This window comes from Choloepus didactylus, chromosome X (genome assembly GCF_015220235.1).
Source record: "Choloepus didactylus isolate mChoDid1 chromosome X, mChoDid1.pri, whole genome shotgun sequence".
Taxonomy (NCBI): domain Eukaryota; kingdom Metazoa; phylum Chordata; class Mammalia; order Pilosa; family Megalonychidae; genus Choloepus; species Choloepus didactylus.
Window position 1 is genome coordinate 11894296 of NC_051334.1, and position 21464 is coordinate 11915759.

The 21464-nt window shown below is 38.4% G+C and overlaps 1 protein-coding gene across 4 annotated transcripts in view; it reads left to right on the forward strand.

Moving 5' to 3' along the window:
* Nucleotides 1–255: 255 nt before the first annotated feature.
* GLRA2 (glycine receptor alpha 2) overlaps nucleotides 256–21464 on the forward strand; it is a 195856-nt gene continuing 174647 nt past the window's right edge. For 3 of the 4 annotated variants that reach the window (XM_037822357.1, XM_037822358.1, XM_037822359.1), the window contains exons 1-2: nucleotides 256–850; nucleotides 2965–3098. In XM_037822357.1, the coding sequence (XP_037678285.1) occupies nucleotides 783–850; nucleotides 2965–3098 (202 nt within the window). In that variant the 5' untranslated portion in view covers nucleotides 256–782. Of the gene's footprint in view, nucleotides 851–2964; nucleotides 3099–21464 lie in introns of those variants that run through there. The other variant, XM_037822360.1, reaches the window with a different exon arrangement.

The following is a 21464-nucleotide window of genomic DNA, read 5'->3' on the forward strand; positions in this document are numbered from 1 at the left end:
CCCGGCCTCCCTCGCCCTTTCCGTCCCCCCGACCTCTGCTCTCTCCTTTGTCATCATCGCACCCCCTTCAGCACACCCTTTCTGAAGGGACAGTCACTCTTTGCCTTTGACTGAACAGCAGGCACGTCCCCTCTTGAATGCCTCTCCCCGACACCCGCCCCAAGCCGACTGAAAAAGGAAACATGCGCACTTCAGAGCTAGGAGCTGTCCGAGTGCTGAAATTTATAGGCTGGGTAAGATCACGTCTCCGTTTCTTTCTCTAGTCCTCATTCCAGCACAGGATCTCAGCAATTTTCCCCTCTCCCCTTACCCACTCCAGCGCTCAGTCCTTTCTTCTCCCTCATTTACAACTTCTTTCAAAACGAGAACGTTTTCTAGAGGAAAGGGCTTTGCCAAACAGAAAGGACATAAAACAAAAGCCACAGCAACCCGACTTCCAGCACGGCATTATCGCCAGCCCCCTTTGCATGGTGAAGCGATTACGGTAGCAACATTTTTATGATTCAGGAAAAGCATCTGGGGGATTCATCAGTTCTGAGGCTTTGTCTTTCCTGGGTTAACTGATGGTCCCGAGCCTCAGTTTGACCTGACCATGATGCCCAGGACTGGCACTTTTTGTTTTTTCTCAGCAAACTGTACAAACCCAAATCTCTTTTTGATTTTCAAGGAAATTAGATTCCTGCCAGATTTTGAATCTGGACAATAGATAGATAGATACTTTGTCCTAGCTTCTTACTGGAATTATTTCTGGAATATTTTCCACAAGCATCACAAGAACAGGAATGAACCGGCAGCTAGTGAACATTTTGACAGCCTTGTTTGCATTTTTCTTAGAGACAAACCACTTCAGGTAGGTGAAACGACTTTGCATGTTGATATTTTCTATATGAAAACTGTTTGAAAGAGAACGTGTCATGCAATTGTTATCCATTTTTTTCTATGCTTTGGACCACATTATTTTAATTTTATAGAGGAGAGTTAGATTTCTTTTGTTCATTTAAAAAAACTTAATTATGGTGGGAGGGTGGTAAATTTTCACAAAAGCAAGTTTTTTGATGCATATCCTTACTCTATGCATTGCAACACACATTTTCACAGCCAATGTGATATTATGGTAGTCTGATGAGTTGCATGCTCTTTACATTTCTATATAAGGGTGATTTTTTATCTTTCAAATTCTCCTCAAAGTCATTTACAGGAATTATTGGATGTAATGTTTTGTGTGTTGTGGGAACAATTGGAGTAATTTTCCAGGAGTTTGTTCATTTTATATAAAATATTTTTAGAAGTCTAATTCTCAGTCAACTTGGGGAGATATTTCAGTAGCTGAAAGCATACTATGAGAAATATGATCCAGGAATTTTCTTGAAACATCAAAATAATTTTAATCTCTTTTTACCACTTTTCAGTATATTTGGAAATTTGTTGCCTACCAAAATTTAATTAATATATCTTTGTATGTATGTATGTATGAGAAATGGAGTGTGCATAATTAAAACAAGTGAGAAATCATTATTTGCCTGCTTGCATTTTCTATATAATTTTAAATTTATCAAATCAATTGATATCGCAACACGTCACATTATTACAAGTGGAATAGCCATCCTAATGGCAGAGGTTCTAAGACAGGATAGAGATATGAGATGCACATACAACAAAGTGTAGGACTCTTCATTTAATTTTCACCAAATATTATGGTGTTTTTTTCACAGAACCAAGAGAAATGGAACATATAGCACTAATGTTATGAGTATTGGGAAAACCCACTATGTTTCTTTTAGGTTCACACCACCTCCATGATTAAGAAAAATTGTAGGCTGGGTTTTATTAGACTCATCATCATCATCATCATCATCACCACCACCACCACCACCACTACCGTCGCCGCCACTATCATAATCAAATAATACTTGACCAATCAGATGCATCTGCATATGGTATGTGAGTATTTCTAGATAATGTATCAATTTTAACTCCTATCAAATGTTTATAACATCTTTGCACTTATATTTAATGTCACTTATTTGAAAAACTGGCAAGAATGTAGTATTTTCTTTGTGATAGAATTTACAAGATTAAACAAACTACTGAAAACAAAGCTTGTAAAATATATACTCTAGGGAAGAAATCAGGATTCAGTCAACCACTATGTACTGTGAAATAATTTATTTCGTTACAGACAAAACATGCTCATTTTATAAGCCCTTTATTACTTTTAACAGGAAAATAAATATCTGAGAAATTTTCCAATCAACTTTTTGATAATGCAAAGGACAAAATGATTTAGAAGTGATTTTTCATGAATACTTTATTAACAAGCTGACAGTCTGAATGTTCATATATAAAGAACAAATGATAAAATAATAGAAGCAACAAACATGCTCATTGTTGACATATTTCAGAATGAAGTTAAATTTCCAAGTGAAGATTGTCTTTTAGATGACACATTGAAAATTATTAATAAATGATAGCTGGAATAGATTCTAGCAGGTGAGAAAATAAGCAATGGAATAATTAATTGCATTGTTTGCTTTGTTCTGTCCATTTTGTTATATATTTCTTATAAAAAGTAACAATTTTCAAAAAGTCATGGGAAAATGATTTTAAGACAATCACAGATTTTAATATCACTTCTGTGATGACTCCAGAAAGAAATAGCTTTAATAATATATCCATAAAATCTACAACCTAAAACCATGCACATTGTATCATCTTAAACATCTCATAGCTAAAGTTTGGAGATTGAGGAGACATGACTCAGGATTCAAACTTCTCATCATTTAAAGTTTACATTAGACCATGTATAAGTTCAAAAGCTGAACAAAGAGTTTGAGTTTTTCTATTTTTCTTTTTACTAATGTATCAAACATATTTACCAAAATTAGATGTTAAACATTCTGTGAGCATTAATTTTCAGGGCGATGAGAATGGAATTGTTACTAAAAGAGTTAATGATGTGTGCAGGACGGCTTTGTGCAAGGACCATGACTCCAGGTCTGGAAAACAACCTTCGCAGACCCTGTCTCCTTCAGATTTCTTGGACAAATTAATGGGACGGACATCAGGATACGATGCGAGAATCAGGCCAAATTTTAAAGGTAGGTTCCACTTAAACTTATGTTAAGCTTTTGGGAAATCCAGAGATTTGAATAGTTTACTCTGAAAAGTGTTTTGGGGGCTTTTTACTATAAAATGAAAATGACAAATATGGTATTCATTTCTTTTTGACATTCTTTTGGACTAGTCCCTGATATAAATAGAGTAAACCTTACTTGTTGCTTGACACATTTGAAAACTTTCCTTGATGTGTTGTATTCCACAAAGAAAACTAATGTCAGAAGTTATGGCCACAGCCCCTATTTTTTTCTTAAGTGGTATTGTGGCTGGAAACAAATACAAGAGCAAACGATGGACTTGACTTGCAAGAACGTCTACCAAGACTCATACAAAATTCAATGGCTACCCCCAAATCTTTGATTTTTGCTTTAAATATCTACATCCCAAGTAAAATTGAAATCTCAATATAAAACATACCATTTTACATACTTTCAGGCCTCTCTCATTTTTAAGTTTTGTAAAAAAGGGGCTCCAATTTAATACATCAGAACTTTTTGGGTTCCTCTTGTTTAAATATTCTAATTATTTATCTGAAATTATCAACAAAGATCATAGAACCACAAAGTATACTTGACGAATGTGGTAGATACTTTCTTTGTTCAATTAGAAGCAAACTAGAGTGTGGTGTTTTTTTTATTTACTATTACAAAGATAAGTTAATAGTCTATGAAAAGTATTTTTTTATTTATTTGGTTTATTTTTGTTCTGAAGGCTGTTCAGTAAAATGATTTGTAATAGCAACCAATTATTAATAATCGGATTCTTTTATGATGCTTTAATTTTTAAATACATACTTTAAATGAAAATAGCCTTTTATCTTCTAATTAAATTTAACATAATGCACTGTCAAAGGTTTGTAATATTTTATAAAAGGAGAAACCGGTAATAGTCTAGATGGTATGTAGTAATTCCTGTATTGCCTTGGTTTTGCTTATTAGCAGTTTAATTGCATTGCATTCCTTGAGGTTTGATTATTGGCAAATATAAGCATGAAAACTAAATTCTAAATTCATTTCTTCTTTAAATGCTACACCTCTGAATATACCCAGCTATGGGCACATTTCATAAAGAAATAAATCAGAGTTTTAACAAAACAAATGTTTTTATAGAGTATTTCCAAAAGAGACAAGTGAGCTAAGTTCAGAGCTCAATTTTCCTGAAAAAAAAATCTTCATCTTCATCCCATCTCATGTTAATTTTATGCTCAATGCTTTGAAAGTCAGTATTTGAAATAAAATCCTGTAAGTAACAAGGCAAGACTCAGCTTTCAGTGGGACTGCTCATTCATACATTTATTCACCAGTCAGTCATTCAAAAAGTTTGAGTCTGGACTGTATGCAAAATACCAACTATGCCGGGAGCTTTGGAAAATTGGGAGGTTAAACAGGTTTGAAGGCTACCATCAAAAAGTTAAGTGAGGAGTGTAGATGTTATGTGAATACTTAGATAGAAATGGTTAAGTACCATTAGGAAGTACACATAAAAGGCTACAGGATCCCAAAAAATGGAGAGATGATGTCCTGTTAGCTATTCATGGAAGCTTCATAGAGAAGGGACATTTAAACTGTGACTTGAAGGATGAGTAGTATTTGTATTTCCAGAGATGGAAAATGGTTTCAAGTTTATGAGCACCTTGTTAATGGTGGCTATTAATCATTCCTTTCTAGGAAGAATTTTTCAAAAGGGTAAATAAAAAAACAAACACCCATGTTGCCATTGCTACTTTTAAGTAACCACATAGAATGAGCCATCATTTCTACACCAGGTTTTTCTTGTTCTTTTAGGGATGTCACCCTTTGGAAATGAAATTGCTCATGGTTCTAAAGGATAAATAAATGAGGAGAATGTGAGATTTGGCAAAGCCTGGCTGTGTTTCTGACATTTAACCACTACTTAAAGACCTGAGTTTGGGATATTTTATTGACTCATAAAATGGAAATGGGGTGGGCTTCACTTAAGACTCTAACCTTAATGGACTGAGTTTTGCCTCCCTCTCCTACTAACTCTCCACATAAATGATTATTCTTACTCTTTCATAAACTTTATCTAGAGCACTGATATCAGATCAATTACCTAACATCTCACACAGTTATCTTCACTCTGGGGAGCTCAGTTTTCCTGATGGTAAAACATTTCTCTTTATTTTAGACTGAAATAATTATCCCTCCTTGGTGCTCCCATAGAACTTTATATGTCTAATATAGTACTTTTGCATATCTATGTTTTATCGACCCACACCTGCGCCCCATCTGAGAGGGGAGGGAGGTGCTTTATTATATAACTATTCCCAACACTAGGTTCAATGTTTGGACCATCAGAGGTGCTCAATAAATGTTTGTTGAATAGAATCATGGGCTGAATGGGCTTTCACACAACATTTTTATTCCCTCGTCCTCCAATTAGCATTGCTGCTTAGCTTTAGTCATAGTATAAGGTGAATGTCTTCATGTTTCCCAGGAACCACCTGTATATCTCCATTGTGGTTAGCTGTAGGACTGTTATTGAGTCAAGATTTTGAGGAACCAGAGAATATTCAATTTAAAGGCAGAGAAGAGCCAAGGATGGAATCTGAAACTGAGATATTTTTCTTTCTTGTATTTATTCTACTTTCCCTGTCTGTCCCTGATCCACATCTCATTTGGAACTATAACCAGCCAGGTAATTTCAAATATAGATTGAAGCTTGTCACAGTGATTGCTTTGGCAATGAGTGAAGAAAACTGGACTCAGAGAGGAATTGGCATAGGTGAACAATTTGACTTTGGAATTAGGTCTGTATGAAGCAAGTGTATCTAACCACACTGAGATTTTGTTCTCATCAACTCTGCTGGTTTTGAACAAGTAAATGCTACCCCATCAGAGAAACTAATCCAATTGAGGGAAACCCCTTAGAAATGCTTTAGTGAGACCTCTAGACCCCTGGTTTTCATCTTGACACTATCTTTTCTTGCTACCATCCAGGCTTTGGGAACATACCAAATATGCCTAGAGGATAAAGGCAAATCTCCAGTTTTTCTCCCCCTAGAGACATTCCTTTCTGCCCTGGTGAAGGAAGGAACCATTAGAAGCTTCTTATCTAAGGCATGACTGAGCGGGAAAGTATGCCCCCATTCTTCTTGGAGGAATAACAGAGAGTGGTGGTCATAGAGGGAAAACCTTGCTTTGTTGCATAATGGTCTCTTTATGCAGAGGTGGAAATGGAAGGGAAACAAGATTTTCCCCGTGTAAGGCCCCCTCCTTCCAGAAAGTCCTCATCTTTTCCAAAGTTTTATGTTTTCTTCAAGAGCCTACATTTATTTATTATCAATTTAAACTTTTATGAATCCCATGGATCAGAACCTTCAGTGTAACATAACCAGAACCTTTTGAAAGGAGTTTTATTATACTTATAAAAGTACGGAACCTTTTGGGGATGCTTCAATGGGCAAAATTATATTTGTTTCCAACTGAGATTCATACTCTGTTTTTTTAAAGTATAATGGACACTTTTTAAAAATGGTAGTCTACTAAGATTAAATATTATATTCTGGATTTTGAAAAACCTGTCATACCTGACTCAGAAAACCATGGTACTATATCATATATATGGTATTATCCCACTATCCTGTTTAAGATCCATTCTTCTCTCTCTCAATAGGTAGATGGCTGGATGGGTAGATGGATATCGATACAAATCTCTCTAATTGTTTGTTGTTTTATCATATGGGGATGATTTTGGATGATTTTTTGGATAATTCGCCATGGTGAGTGAGTGGCAATCTTAAAGATACTTTAATTTTTTCATTCTCTAATTTTCTTTCTTGAGGAAAATAATATCCACTAATTTTTCAAGGTGATAACAAAAGCAAATGTTTGAAAGGAACCAACATAAACCCCTTTCATAAATATATTTCCCCAAACAATAGTATTTCTCTCAGAAATAAAATCAACACTTTTTGGGAATTAGAATAAAATGTTGTACCAATCATATAAGATTTCTTGCTTAAAGAGAACCCAAACTAAACTTGACAGAAAGTGGAAAGATAAGGTAAGGATTCAGGGACTCACGAGGGATGCTCTGCAATTAGCAATACAGGTATGGAGTGTGCCCCTATCTCCATCAGGCTGCCTTCGGAGAGGTTGTAGAACACCTCGGAGTGAGATTCTGCTTATCAGGAAGTAGCTATAAGTTTGAGCTTTTAATCCTCTCTTGAGCCAGTAAGGATGCCATGAGGATTACCTGGAAATGGTAGTGTAGGGAGAAAAGTCATCCTTTTCTCTAGAATAAGGAAAGATAGGACCAAAAAAGGAGAGGAAAATGTAGATCAATGATAAATATTAGTGCCTCCATTTATAGAAGTTGAGGTTGGGAAATTTGAAGGACCAAGCAGTGGTCACAGTGGCAAGCAAGGACGATCTCAGCTGAGCTGAGGAGAAAGAAACAGAGATAACAGGGAACTTTTGTAACAGCAAGGAAGCTAGGAAGAAAACTATGATACATACTGCAGCTGTTTAGCAACATATCAATGAAGAATTTTATATAGCATGCAGAAATGAAGTGGTCATTTGGAAATCTGACTACATCTAGAACAGTTACAAGATTCCTATAAATGCCTCTTCCTCCAAAAAAACGACCATGATGATGAAGATGATGAAAACAATGGTGATTATTTTAAGAAAGAAGACAGAAGAGCTAGATTTGGCCAAAAGAATAAAAAGCAAAAGCAAAATATGGAAATGACTTCTCTAGAAGCCTTATTATTAAACATTAGCATGTTTCCATCTTCCCTGCTGTCATGCATTGGCATAGGAAAAGAAATGCATAGGCCTAATTTTTCTTATTGGAAGGAATTTTTCCTGCATACTTTCAAGGCATTAAAATATTGTATGTCTATTTTCTACCCCTAATGGTCTCAGAAAGATGCCATAATGGGCATACATACAAGAAGGAAGATGGATGTAAGCTAGAAAAGGGAACCAGAAATGATTCAGACTTAGGATCTGTAATTGAGAGCCATTCTTAGAAACTATAGGAAAAAATAGATTTTCTGATGTGCTGAAGCACCAGTGTATAAACAAAGTCATGAGTCAGACTTGCGAATTGCATTCCATGTATAAGATCCATAGAGACCTAGGTCAGATCTTGTCAAAACATAAATTTTCAAAATCCTCAGTTCAGATAAAAACACAAGCTATGTCCATTCACAATTGCCTGGTTCTGAAACTATGATAAATGTTGATTTTATGTCAACAGAGAAGCCTCTTTCCCCACTTGAGTGATCTGTCTAGTTTTCAGTTGATTTATCATGGTGTTATTCCTTCATCCTATCAGATATTCCATTGTCAGTATTATTGTATCTTGAAAATGCCACTTTAAACATTAAGCTTTTAAAGAAGCAAAATTAAATGCTCAAACCTGGGCAAAATGCATTAGTTCTGTTCTCTCTATTTGAAACAAAGCCGTCATCTATTTTAATGAAATTTTCTCTGAAAATAAAATTAACTTAGAGTTACATCCTGAGTTTCATCCCAGTGTGAATAAGTACATTTTACCATGACATTCTTTGGGGGACAGGATCTGGAATAGATAATGCCAGGAGATAATTATTCATTCTGCTTCTTTGTGCATGTCATGTGCACCATTTTTTTCTCATGTCTGGAGACCTAAGGTTAAAAGCGTGACATTAAAACCTACATTTTCATGCAATATGGCTTCCTGCAATTCCCAAGAAGTTAACAGCTCAAGAGTTGTTTCAGATATGAGTAGAACTAGCTCCATATCCAAGAAACCAGAGGTCTTCAGGTCTTGCCCCTTGGACACTCTTGTCTATAGCCAAGTGAAGCTCAAGTTCAAATACTGCACTTAGCAACCCCTATGGGGGGGTGGCTAGAGCATCAATGTCCAGCAAGGACACCTGGAAAGAATGTTCCTCTCTGTTAGTATAATATAGCCACAGTGCGGCTGTTTCTTTGATCACCCTGGTGGATATGGACAACAGATATACTATGGATCCTGAGAGAGAAGGGCAATATGCTTTCAGGCACCAGAAGCATTAGTCTTGAGTGCAGAAAATAGAAGAAACCATCAGGCACCTGAAAGAGGAAGGCCATTTCAACTGACAGATACAAAGGAAACTGGAAACTTTAGTTGCCTCTGGGTAGAGGGACTGGGGGATGGCAAGGGGACAGGGATAGAAGGTAGAATTACTTTTCTCTACACGCCTCTTGAATTTTTACCATGTACACGTATTTCCTATTCAAAATGGGAAATAATTACTTATTACTTTTAGAGTACTTATGGAGAGTTAGGGTCCAGGTCCTCTCTTGGGGAGCATGGTCCATGAGCGCAGACTAGAGTCAGGGTCACCCTTAGTGTAAGTGCAGCAACACACATGTGGCCTGACTTCAAGCATACCCAAAAAGTCTGCTTGACATTCCCTGCCCAAAATACTTCCCCAAACCAGCTTGCTGCTATAATGGCCAAATTCACAGCACCTGTTGCTTCTGTCCTTGTGTTAAAGACTTTACTCCATATTAAAATTGTATTTCCTTTGGATAGAAAACACATTAAGTGTAATCAGTCCTTTAGTCCAGAGTGTGAATGAGAGTACCTGGTTCTGGTCTGGAGTTGGGGGAGAACATGATGGCACGGAACATTTCAGAAAAAGAAAATAGGAGACGAAAGGAAATTCCAGGGTTATGGGGAGGAAAGGCTGTGGGTAACAAAAGGAAATTTATATATGACAGTTTTGTTCAGGGATGATGTTGATGAAGATTTTGGAACATCCCAAATCCACTGGCTGTGCTACAATTTATTTTGGCTTTTTGTGTGCTGTATGGACACCATCCAACACAAGTGTCTATACTAGACTCTTACTACGGGCCCACATGGTGCTTGTCAGGGATTTGAGGTGATATCAAGAAGGGAGCTTCTACAGTATTCTAATGCTCTCTGCAAAGCAGATTCCAGTAAGACATCAGTATGTCTTCCAGTCCGTGGTCACAGGGAGGCATGGTGGAAAGAGTCCTGGATGCGCTTCTGGAAGACCAGGTACATGTCCTGCCTTGGCTACTTTCAAGAGAAGGTCCATTCACCTCTCCATGTCTCTGCCTTTACCCACCTCATGTGGGTTGTTCTGAGGGTCAAACGAGTCTGTGTGCATGAATGATTTGTTTTTAACCCTGAGGAGTATTTTAAAAATTTCTACAATTATAACTATTCCCCCACTTCTTTTCTATAGCCAACAATTATTGTATATTGCCAAAGTTTACCCATCGTGGTGATTGGGTCTTCATAAGTTGTTTATTTTTTAGTGAAAAGACACAAGTCAGAGAAAGTCTGGCATCTTAAGAGTCCTACTAAAATAACCAGAATGTGGATGCCATGTGTCTCAGCTGCTTTTACTTTTATTCAGCAGGAAGTTTTCCAACTTGAAAATGCTATTTAATATTCCTAACTATGAAGCAAAAAGGGAGCCATTTGGGGAATTATCTGTATACATGCAAACCCCTTCCCCAATTATTTTCTGGTACTTACTTTTATATGAATGAAGCAAAAAGCATAGAATCAATTTCACCTGGTCCTAGAAAGAAGGGCCCTGAATTTAACCGAAGATAATTTGACTGTCATTTCTGATGTATTTTCTTGTCCAGGTACTGTGGTTGCAAGGGTCAGTGCACAAAAGGACTGAATTGATTTTTATTTTAGAATATTTTAGAGAGTATTTGGCCTCTGCAACATGGCAAGTTAAGAGCACTGGAAATGGGAGTCCATAGTTTAGTCATTGAGAAAGTATTGCATTGCTCCTTGGTTGATTCTGGTGACATCATATACTTAAATTTCATTATTGAAAAGCTAAAGATTTTATCTGGAGTTCTGTCGAGCTTGCTGCTCCTCCCCATCCTGAAGGGCAAGTCAGCCCATTTTGTTTATAATCTGAGTGTTCCAGTTTGCTAATGCTGCCGGGATGCAAAACACCAGAAATAGATCAGCTTTTATAAAGGGCGTTTATTTGGTTACAAAGTTACAGTCTTAAGGCCATAAAGTGTCCAAGGTAAGTCATCAACAATTGGGTACCTTCACTGGAGGATGGCCAATGGTGTCCAGAAAGCCTCTGCTAGCTGGGAAGGCATGTGGCTGGCATCTGCTCCAAGTTCTGGTTTCAAAATGGCTTTCTCCCATGACGTTCCTCTCTAGGCCACAGCTCCTCTTCAAAATGTCACTCTCGGTTGCTCTTGGAGCATTTGTCCTCTCTTAGCTTCTCTGGAGCAAGAGTCTGCTTTCAACGTCTGTCTTCAAACTGTCTCTCATCTGCAGCTACTCTCTCAGCTTCCATGCGTTCTTCAAAGTGTCCCTCTTGGCTGTAGCAAACTCACTCCTTCTGTCTGAGCTTATATAATGCCCTAGTAAACTAATCAAGGCCCATGCTGAATGGGCAGAGCCACACCTCAACGGAAACTATCCAATTAGAGTCATCACCCACAGCTGGGTGGGGCATATCTCTATGGAAACACTCAAAGAATTACAATCTAATCAACACTGATATGTCTGCATCAAAGATTGCATCAAAGATAATGGCATTTTGGGGGGCATAATACATTGCAAACCAGAACACTGAGATTTCATTTTTAAAAAAGGATAATGGCATAAAAATCAGAGTTTCTCAGTACCTAATGCCTGGAGAGTATCATGTGTCCAGTTGGGGTGGTCAGGTTTAGAGTGAGGAACAAGAGTCATTAGCTTGGTCTTGGTGATGCTGGAAAGTTTTTGGTGCTTGGTGTCTGGAATGTGGTCTTCAAAATGGAAACATGGCTGATCAAACCTTATAATAGTAAGGTCTTGGGAAGTATTCTGGGCTCTCCTTGGAGGGAACTCCTAAGAGATGTCCTAACTGTGGCATCCAGTGTTTGCTCATTGACCTCCTTCCTAAGAGGGCTACTCTGGGCACATGTGACTGAATGTCAGGCACTTTTAGTCACTAAAGGAAGGGTATAAATGAAAGGCATAAATCTCTAAGTGGTATTCCTAAGTGTGCAGGACATTTAATAAATAATTAGTCACTAGGATACCTATTGGAGTCTAGTCTAGTCTGACTAGCCAACTAAATGTGGTCATGGGGTCTCCACAAGAAAGAGAAGCTTAGACCCCCTCTCTCAATCATGCCCTGGCTTACGTATCTACTCTCTCCCTTCTGAACACAAATACATCAAACGGCAGCTCTGTTTCATGAACACACAGACCCAAGAGTCAAATCAAGTATATGGCTGGATAATGCTTGCTTTCTATTTTTTTTTCTTTCTTCTGAGTGAGGGGAGGATCATGTTTTCTTGGCAGAAAAAAGCAATCTTTTCCACAAGTTATCAAAGAAATAGAGTAAATTTGTGACAAGGGAGTACATATGTGGGAACACAAAAAATTAACTGTAAAGGTTTAAAATCCTTACATTTGAGCTTAAACATATAGTTCCTTTGTTTAGTCCCTTAATAAATAATTAGTGAGTAGTTACTATGTGCCAGACACCATATTAGGTGCTAAGTACACAGTGGTAAACAAAAATTTAAGCTTTTAAATGTCAGTTCCCACTACAACTACCTCACTTCAGTAAAAACCAGAATAAAATTTGGAAGTTGAAATTCTGTAGCATCCAAGATCTTTGCAGGAAAGAGATGGTACACTCCAGCTGGGTATGAGTAGGGTTGAAGAAAACCAACTTTTAAAAGGAAAGTGCAGTGTTCTGGAACTATCAACAGTAGACCTGAAGAGACAAGTTGAGGGAGTAGTTACCAGAAACCTAGAGAAGGTGACCGTCTAGACAAGCCACCAAATGGAATCTGTGGAGTGATGTAGTCAATCTGTGCTCTCCTAGCAGGGAAGAAGCCAGGGAAAAAATATCCTGACCTCAGGCCTCCTACTTTCCATTCTCCTGTGGGAGCCTCTCCAGACCATCTAGAGGTCAGGCGGTAAGAGAGCCCATTGATGCAAACCCTGAAGTTCGGCCTCCGAGGGCACCGGGAAGAACAGAAAAGAGAAGAGAGCCAATGGAAGATTAGCACAAATGTCAACATATGAGCAAAGTCACCCCTCAGCCTTCAGGTGGTCAGGTAGATATCTCCAAAATGTATTGCAAGCTGAATAAACCTTCCTTTATCAGTTTGGGGGGGGAAAGGCAAGTGAGAAAAAGCTATCATTTTGATACACTATCCCAGTAGATAAATGTTACTCCCAGAGGCAGAGAAAAGAGAGAGAAAGACAATGTAACATGATAGTTCAAGTAATGGACTGGTGTGTGTGTGTGTGTGTGTGAGAGAGAGAGAGAGAGAGAGAGAGAGAATCTTCCTGTGGAGTATATGAACAATTAATATCTTTTCCTTTCTATCTGATTTAATGTTTGCTGATATCGACATGCTTGTCCCCACAGTAATCCCCTCCAGCCTCCCCATGCAGGGATGTGTTGTGGGCTTAGATTTGAATGCAAGGCTTACTGCCAAGTCTCTTTGGGGCAGCTTTTCTGAGACATATTCTTGTCGTCTGTGCTCTCCTTGTTCTACAAGTTGCTGGAGAAGGAGGGTAAGAAGAAGCATGAAGGAGGGTTAGAAGAGAATGAAGACCGAGAGCAGAGTGGTGTATGTTCCGAGGAAATAGCCAGTCCCAGAATAGTTGTTTGATTCCACCCTTCGGCTGGTTTGATTACCATGTCGGAAATATGGCTCCTTATTGTGGTAATTCTGATATTCTAGGAAAACCTCAGAACCACTTTGACACACAAATTTTCTTTCACTTTTAAAACCCAAGTGTACGTAGAAGATGACAATCTGTCATCTTCTAATTTATTTACATTTAAATATTTCAAAATGCTGATTTCTAACAACCACTTCATGTCCATCAAAGCAGACAAGATTTCTTTTATCAGGCTTTCCCTTAGTAAAAGCATTCTTTGTCAAAAAAAAAAAAATCATTTAGAAAGTATTCAGAAACCAATGATCTTTTTATTTAGCTCTGAACCTCAAGGTCTCTGAAAAGTGAATGAACTACACATTTGGTGAACCACACTGTAACAACTCAATTGAGATGATCTGATTCAGGAGAATTTATAAATATACTAAACAATGATTACAATGGTGTTCTTATATTCTACTTTTTTTTCCTTTGAATTAACTCTGTTTTTACTCCTTGAGCTTTGTATGTTTAATGCCAAATCAAAGGACTTAGGATTTATTCACAAACAAATTAGCAACCAACCAGAAGTGTTTCTCAAACACATGTTTTTCAGAGCACCTGGTTCAGAGTTACGTGAGGGTCCTATTAAAAAGGCACATAGCGAAAAGGGGCAAGATGGCAGACTGGTGAGCTGTATGTTTTAGTTACTCCTCCAGGAAAGTACGTAGAAAGCCAGGAACTGCGTGGACTGGACACCACAGAGCAATCTGACTTTGGGCATACTTCATACAACACTCATGAAAACGTGGAACTGCTGAGATCAGCGAAATCTGTAAGTTTTTGCGGCCAGTGGACCCGCGCCTCTCCCTGCCAGGCTCAGTCCCGTGGGAGGAGGGGCTGTCAGCTCCGGGAAGGAGAAGGGAGAACTGCAGTGGCAGCCCTTATCGGAAACTCATTCTGCTGATCCAAACTCCAACCATAGATAGACGGAGACCAGACACCACAGAATCTGAGAGCAGCCAGCCCAGCAGAGAGGAGACAGGCATAGAAAAAAAACAACACGAAAAACTCCAAAATAAAAGCGGAGGATTTTTGGACTTCTGGTGAACATAGAAAGGGGAAGGGCAGAGCTCAGGCCCGAGCTCAGGCCCTGAGGCGCATATGCAAATCCCGAAGAAAAGCTGATCTCTCTGCCCTGTGGACCTTTCCTTAATGGCCCTGGTTGCTTTGTCTCTTAGCATTTCAATAACCCATTAGATCTCTGAGGAGGGCCCTTTTTTTTTTTTTAATCCTTTTTTCTTTTTCTAAAACAATTACTCTAAGAAGCCCAATACAGAAAGCTTCAAAGACTTGCAATTTGGGCAGGGCAAGTCAAGAGCAGAACTAGGAGAGCTCTGAGACAAAACGCAATAATCCAGTGGCTGAGAAAATTCACTAAACACCACAACTTCCCAAGAAAAGGGGGGTGTCCGCTCACAGCCATCATCCTGGTGGACAGGAAACACTCCTGCCCATCGCCAGCCCCATAGCCCAGAACTGCCCCACACAACCCAGTGTGACTGAAGTGCTTCAAATAACAGGCACACACCACAAAACTGGGTGTGGACATTAGCCTTCCCTGCAACCTCAGCTGATTGTCCCAGAGTTGGGAAGGTAGAGCAGTGTGAATTAACAAAGCCCCATTCAGCCATCATTTCAGCAGACTGGGAGCCTCCCTACACAGCCCAGCAGCCCAGAACTGCCCTGGGGGGACGGCACTCACCTGTGACATAGCACAGTCATCCCTCAACAGAGGACCCGGGGTGCACGGCCTGGAAGAGGGGCCCACTTGCAAGTCTCAGGAGCCATACGCCAATACCAAGGACTTGTGGGTCAGTGGCAGAGACAAACTGTGGCAGGACTGAACTGAAGGATTAGACTATTGCAGCAGCTTAAAAACTCTAGGATCACCAGGGAGATTTGATTGTTAGAGCCACCCCCCCTCCCTGACTGCCCAGAAACACGCCCCATATACAGGGCGGGCAACACCAACTACACACGCAAGCTTGGTACACCAATTGGACCCCACAAGACTCACTCCCCCACTCACCAAAAAGGCTAAGCAGGGGAGAACTGGCTTGTGGAGAACAGGTGGCTCGTGGACGCCACCTGCTGGTTAGTTAGAGAAAGTGTACTCCTCGAAGCTGTAGATCTGATAAATTAGAGATAAGGACTTCAATTGGTCTACAAATCCTAAAAGAACCCTATCAAGTTCAGCAAATGCCACGAGGCCAAAAACAACAGAAAATTATAAAGCATATGAAAAAACCAGACGATATGGATAACCCAAGCCCAAGCACCCAAATCAAAAGATCAGAAGAGACACAGAACCTAGAGCAGCTACTCAAAGAACTAAAGATGAACAATGAGACCATAGTACGGGAGACAAAGGAAATCAAGAAGACCTTAGAAGAGCATAAAGAAGACATTGCAAGACTAAATAAAAAAATGGATGATCTTATGGAAATTAAAGAAACTGTTGACCAAATTAAAAAGATTCTGGACACTCATAGTACAAGACTAGAGGAAGTTGAACAACGAATCAGTGACCTCGAAGATGACAGAATGGAAAATGAAAGCATAAAAGAAAGAATGGGGAAAAAAATTGAAAAAATCGAAATGGACCTCAGGGATATGATAGATTATATGAAACGTCCAAATATAAGACTCATTGGTGTCCCAGAAGGGGAAGAAAAGGGTAAAGGTCTAGGAAGAGTATTCAAAGAAATTGTTGGGGAAAACTTCCCAAATCTTCTAAACAACATAAATACACAAATCATAAATGCTCAGCGAACCCCAAATAGAATAAATCCAAATAAACCCACTCCGAGACATATACTGATCACACTGTCAAACACAGAAGAGAAGGAGCAAGTTCTGAAAGCAGCAAGAGAAAAGCAATTCACCACATACAAAGGAAACAGCATAAGACTAAATACTGAGTACTCAGCAGCCACCATGGAGGCGAGAAGGCAGTGGCACGATATATTTAAAATTCTGAGTGAGAAAAATTTCCAGCCAAGAATACTTTATCCAGCAAAGCTCTCCTTCAAATTTGAGGGAGAGCTTAAATTTTTCACAGACAAACAAATGCTGAGAGAATTTGCTAACAAGAGACCTGCCCTACTGGAGATACTAAAGGGAGCCCTACAGACAGAGAAACAAAGAAAGGACAGAGAGACTTGGAGAAAGGTTCAGTACTGAAGAGATTCGGTATGGGTACAATAAAGGATATTAATAGACAGAGGGGAAAAATATGACAAACATAAACCAAAGGATAAGATGGCTCATTCAAGAAATGCCTTCACGGTTATAACGTTGAATGTAAATGGATTAAACTCCCCAATTAAAAGATATAGATTCGCAGAATGGATCAAAAAAAATGAACCATCAATATGTTGCATACAAGAGACTCATCTTAGACACAGGGACACAAAGAAACTGAAAGTGAAAGGATGGAAAAAAATATTTCATGCAAGCTACAGCCAAAAGAAAGCAGGTGTAGCAATATTAATCTCAGATAAAATAGACTTCAAATGCAGGGATGTTTTGAGAGACAAAGAAGGCCACTACATACTAATAAAAGGGGCAATTCAGCAAGAAGAAATAACAATCGTAAATGTCTATGCACCCAATCACGGTGCCACAAAATACATGAGAGAAACACTGGCAAAACTAAAGGAAGCAATTGATGTTTCCACAATAATTGTGGGAGACTTCAACACATCACTCTCTCCTATAGATAGATCAACCAGACAGAAGACCAATAAGGAAATTGAAAACCTAAACAATCTGATAAATGAATTAGATTTAACGGACATATACAGGACATTACATCCCAAATCACCAGGATACACATACTTTTCTAGTGTGCATGGAACTTTCTCCAGAATAGATCATATGCTGGGACATAAAACAAGCCTCAATAAATTTAAAAAGATTGAAATTATTCAAAGCACATTCTCTGACCACAATGGAATACAATTAGAAGTCAATAACCATCAGAGACTTAGAAAATTCACAAATACCTGGAGGTTAAACAACACACTCCTAAACAATCAGTGGGTTAAAGAAGAAATAGCAAGAGAAATTGCTAAATATATAGAGACGAATGAAAATGAGAACACAACATACCAAAACCTATGGGATGCAGCAAAAGCAGTGCTAAGGGGGAAATTTATAGCACTAAACGCATATATTAAAAAGGAAGAAAGAGCCAAAATCAAAGAACTAATGGATCAACTGAAGAAGCTAGAAAATGAACAGCAAACCAATCCTAAACCGAGTAGAAGAAAAGAAATAACAAGGATTAAAGCAGAAATAAATGACATAGAGAACAAAAAAACAATAGAGAGGATAAATATCACCAAAAGTTGGTTCTTTGAGAAGATCAACAAGATTGACAAGCCCCTAGCTAGACTGACAAAATCAAAAAGAGAGAAGACCCATATAAACAAAATAATGAATGAAAAAGGTGACATAACTGCAGATCCTGAAGAAATTAAAAAAATTATAAGAGGATACTATGAACAACTGTATGGCAACAAACTGGATAATGTAGAGGAAATGGACAATTTCCTGGAAACATATGAACAACCTAGACTGACCAGAGAAGAAATAGAAGACCTCAACCAACCCATCACAAGCAAAGAGATCCAATCAGTCATCAAAAATCTTCCCACAAATAAATGCCCAGGGCCAGATGGCTTCACAGGGGAATTCTACCAAACTTTCCAGAAAGAACTGACACCAATCTTACTCAAACTCTTTCAAAACATTGAAGAAAATGGAACACTACCTAACTCATTTTATGAAGCTAACATCAATCTAATACCAAAACCAGGCAACGATGGTACAAAAAAGGAAAACTACCGGCCAATCTCCCTAATGAATATAGATGCAAAAATCCTCAACAAAATACTTGCAAATCGAATCCAAAGACACATTAAAAAAACATACACCATGACCAAGTGGGGTTTATTCCAGGAATGCAAGGATGTTTCAACATAAGAAAATCAATCAATGTATTACAACACATTAACAAGTCAAAAGGGAAAAATCAATTGATCATCTCAATAGATGCTGAAAAAGCATTTGACAAAATCCAACATCCGTTTTTGATAAAAACACTTCAAGAGGTAGGAATTGAAGGAAACTTCCTCAACATGATAATGAGCATATATGAAAAACCCACAGCCAGCATAGTACTCAATGGTGAGAGACTGAAAGCCTTCCCTCTAAGATCAGGAACAAGACAAGGATGCCCGCTGTCACCACTGTTATTCAACATTGTGCTGGAAGTGCTAGCCAGGGCAATCCGGCAAGACAAAGAAATAAAAGGCATCCAAATTGGAAAAGAAGAAGTAAAACTGTCATTGTTTGCAGATGATATGATCTTATATCTAGAAAACCCTGAGAAATCGACGATACAGCTACTAGAGCTAATAAACAAATTTAGCAAAGTAGCGGGATACAAGGTTAATGCACATAAGTCAGTAATGTTTCTATATGCTAGAAATGAACAAACTGAAGAGACACTCAAGAAAAAGATACCATTTTCAATAGCAACTAAAAAAATCAAGTACCTAGGAATAAAATTAACCAAAGATGTAAAAGACCTATACAAAGAAAACTACATAACTCTACTAAAAGAAATAGAACGGGACCTTAAAAGATGGAAAAATATTCCATGTTCATGGATAGGAAGACTAAATGTCATTAAGATGTCAATTCTACCCAAACTCATCTACAGATTCAATGCAATCCCAATCAAAATTCCAACAACCGACTTTGCAGACTTGGAAAAGCTAGTTATCAAATTTATTTGGAAAGGGAAGATGCCTCGAATTGCTAAAGACACTCTAAAAAAGAAAAACGAAGTGGGAGGACTTACACTCCCTGACGTTGAAGCTTATTACAAAGCCACAGTTGCCAAAACAGCATGGTACTGGCACAAAGATAGACATATAGATCAATGGAATCGAATTGAGAATTCGGAGATAGACCCTCAGATCTATGGCCGACTGATCTTTGATAAGGCCCCCAAAGTCACTGAACTGAGTCATAATGGTCTTTTCAACAAATGGGGCTGGGAGAGTTGGATATCCATATCCAAAAGAATGAAAGAGGACCCCTACCTCACCCCCTACACAAAAATTAACTCAAAATGGACCAAAGATCTCAATATAAAAGAAAGCACCATAAAACTCCTAGAAGATAATGTAGGAAAACATCTTCAAGACCTTGTATTAGGCGGCCACTTCCTAGACTTTACACCCAAAGCACAAGCAACAAAAGAGAAAATAGATAAATGGGAACTCCTCAAGCTTAGAAGTTTCTGCACCTCAAAGGAATTTCTCAAAAAGGTAAAGAGGCAGCCAACTCAATGGGAAAAAATTTTTGGAAACCATGTATCTGACAAAAGACTGATATCTTGCATATATAAAGAAATCCTACAACTCAATGACAATAGTACAGTCAGCCCAATTACAAAATGGGCAAAAGATATGAAAAGACAGTTCTCTGAAGAGGAAATACAAATGGCCAAGAAACACATGAAAAAATGTTCAGCTTCACTAGCTATTAGAGAGATGCAAATTAAGACCACAATGAGATACCGTCTAACACCGGTTAGAATGGCTGCCATTAAACAAACAGGAAACTACAAATGCTGGAGGGGATGTGGAGAAATTGGAACTCTTATTCATTGTTGGTGGGACTGTATAATGGTTCAGCCACTCTGGAAGTCAGTCTGGCAGTTCCTTAGAAAACTAGATATAGAGTTACCATTCGATCCAGCGATTGCACTTCTCGGTATATACCCGGAAGATCGGAAAGCAGTGACATGAACAGATATCTGCACGCCAATGTTCATAGCAGCATTATTCACAATTGCCAAGAGATGGAAACAACCCAAATGTCCTTCAACAGATGAGTGGATAAATAAAATGTGGTATATACACACGATGGAATACTACGCGGCAGTAAGAAGGAACGATCTCGTGAAACATATGACAACATGGATGAACCTTGAAGACATAATGCTGAGCGAAATAAGCCAGGCACAAAAAGAGAAATATTATATGCTACCACTAATGTGAACTTTGAAAAATGTAAAACAAATGGCTTATAATGTAGAATGTAGGGGAACTAGCAATAGAGAGCAATTAAGGAAGGGGGAACAATAATCCAAGAAGAACAGATAAGCTATTTAACGTTCTGGGGATGCCCAGGAATGACTATGGTCTGTTAATTTCTGATGGATATAGTAGAAGCAAGTTCACAGAAATGTTGCTATATTAGGTAACTTTCTTGGGGTAAAGTAGGAACATGTTGGAAGTTAAGCAGTTATCTTAGGTTAGTTGTCTTTTTCTTACTCCCTTGTTATGGTCTCTTTGAAATGTTCTTTTATTGTATGTTTGTTTTCTTTTTAACTTTTTTTCATACAGTTGATTTAAAAAAGAAGGGAAAGTTAAAAAAGAAAAAAAAAGAAAAGAAAAACAAGGAAAAAAAAAAAGATGTAGTGCCCCCTTGAGGAGCCTGTGGAGAATGCAGGGGTATTCACCTACCCCACCTCCATGGTTGCTAACATGACCACAGACATAGGGGACTGGTGGTTTGATGGGTTGAGCCCTCTACCACAGGTTTTACCCTTGGGAAGACGGTTGCTGCAA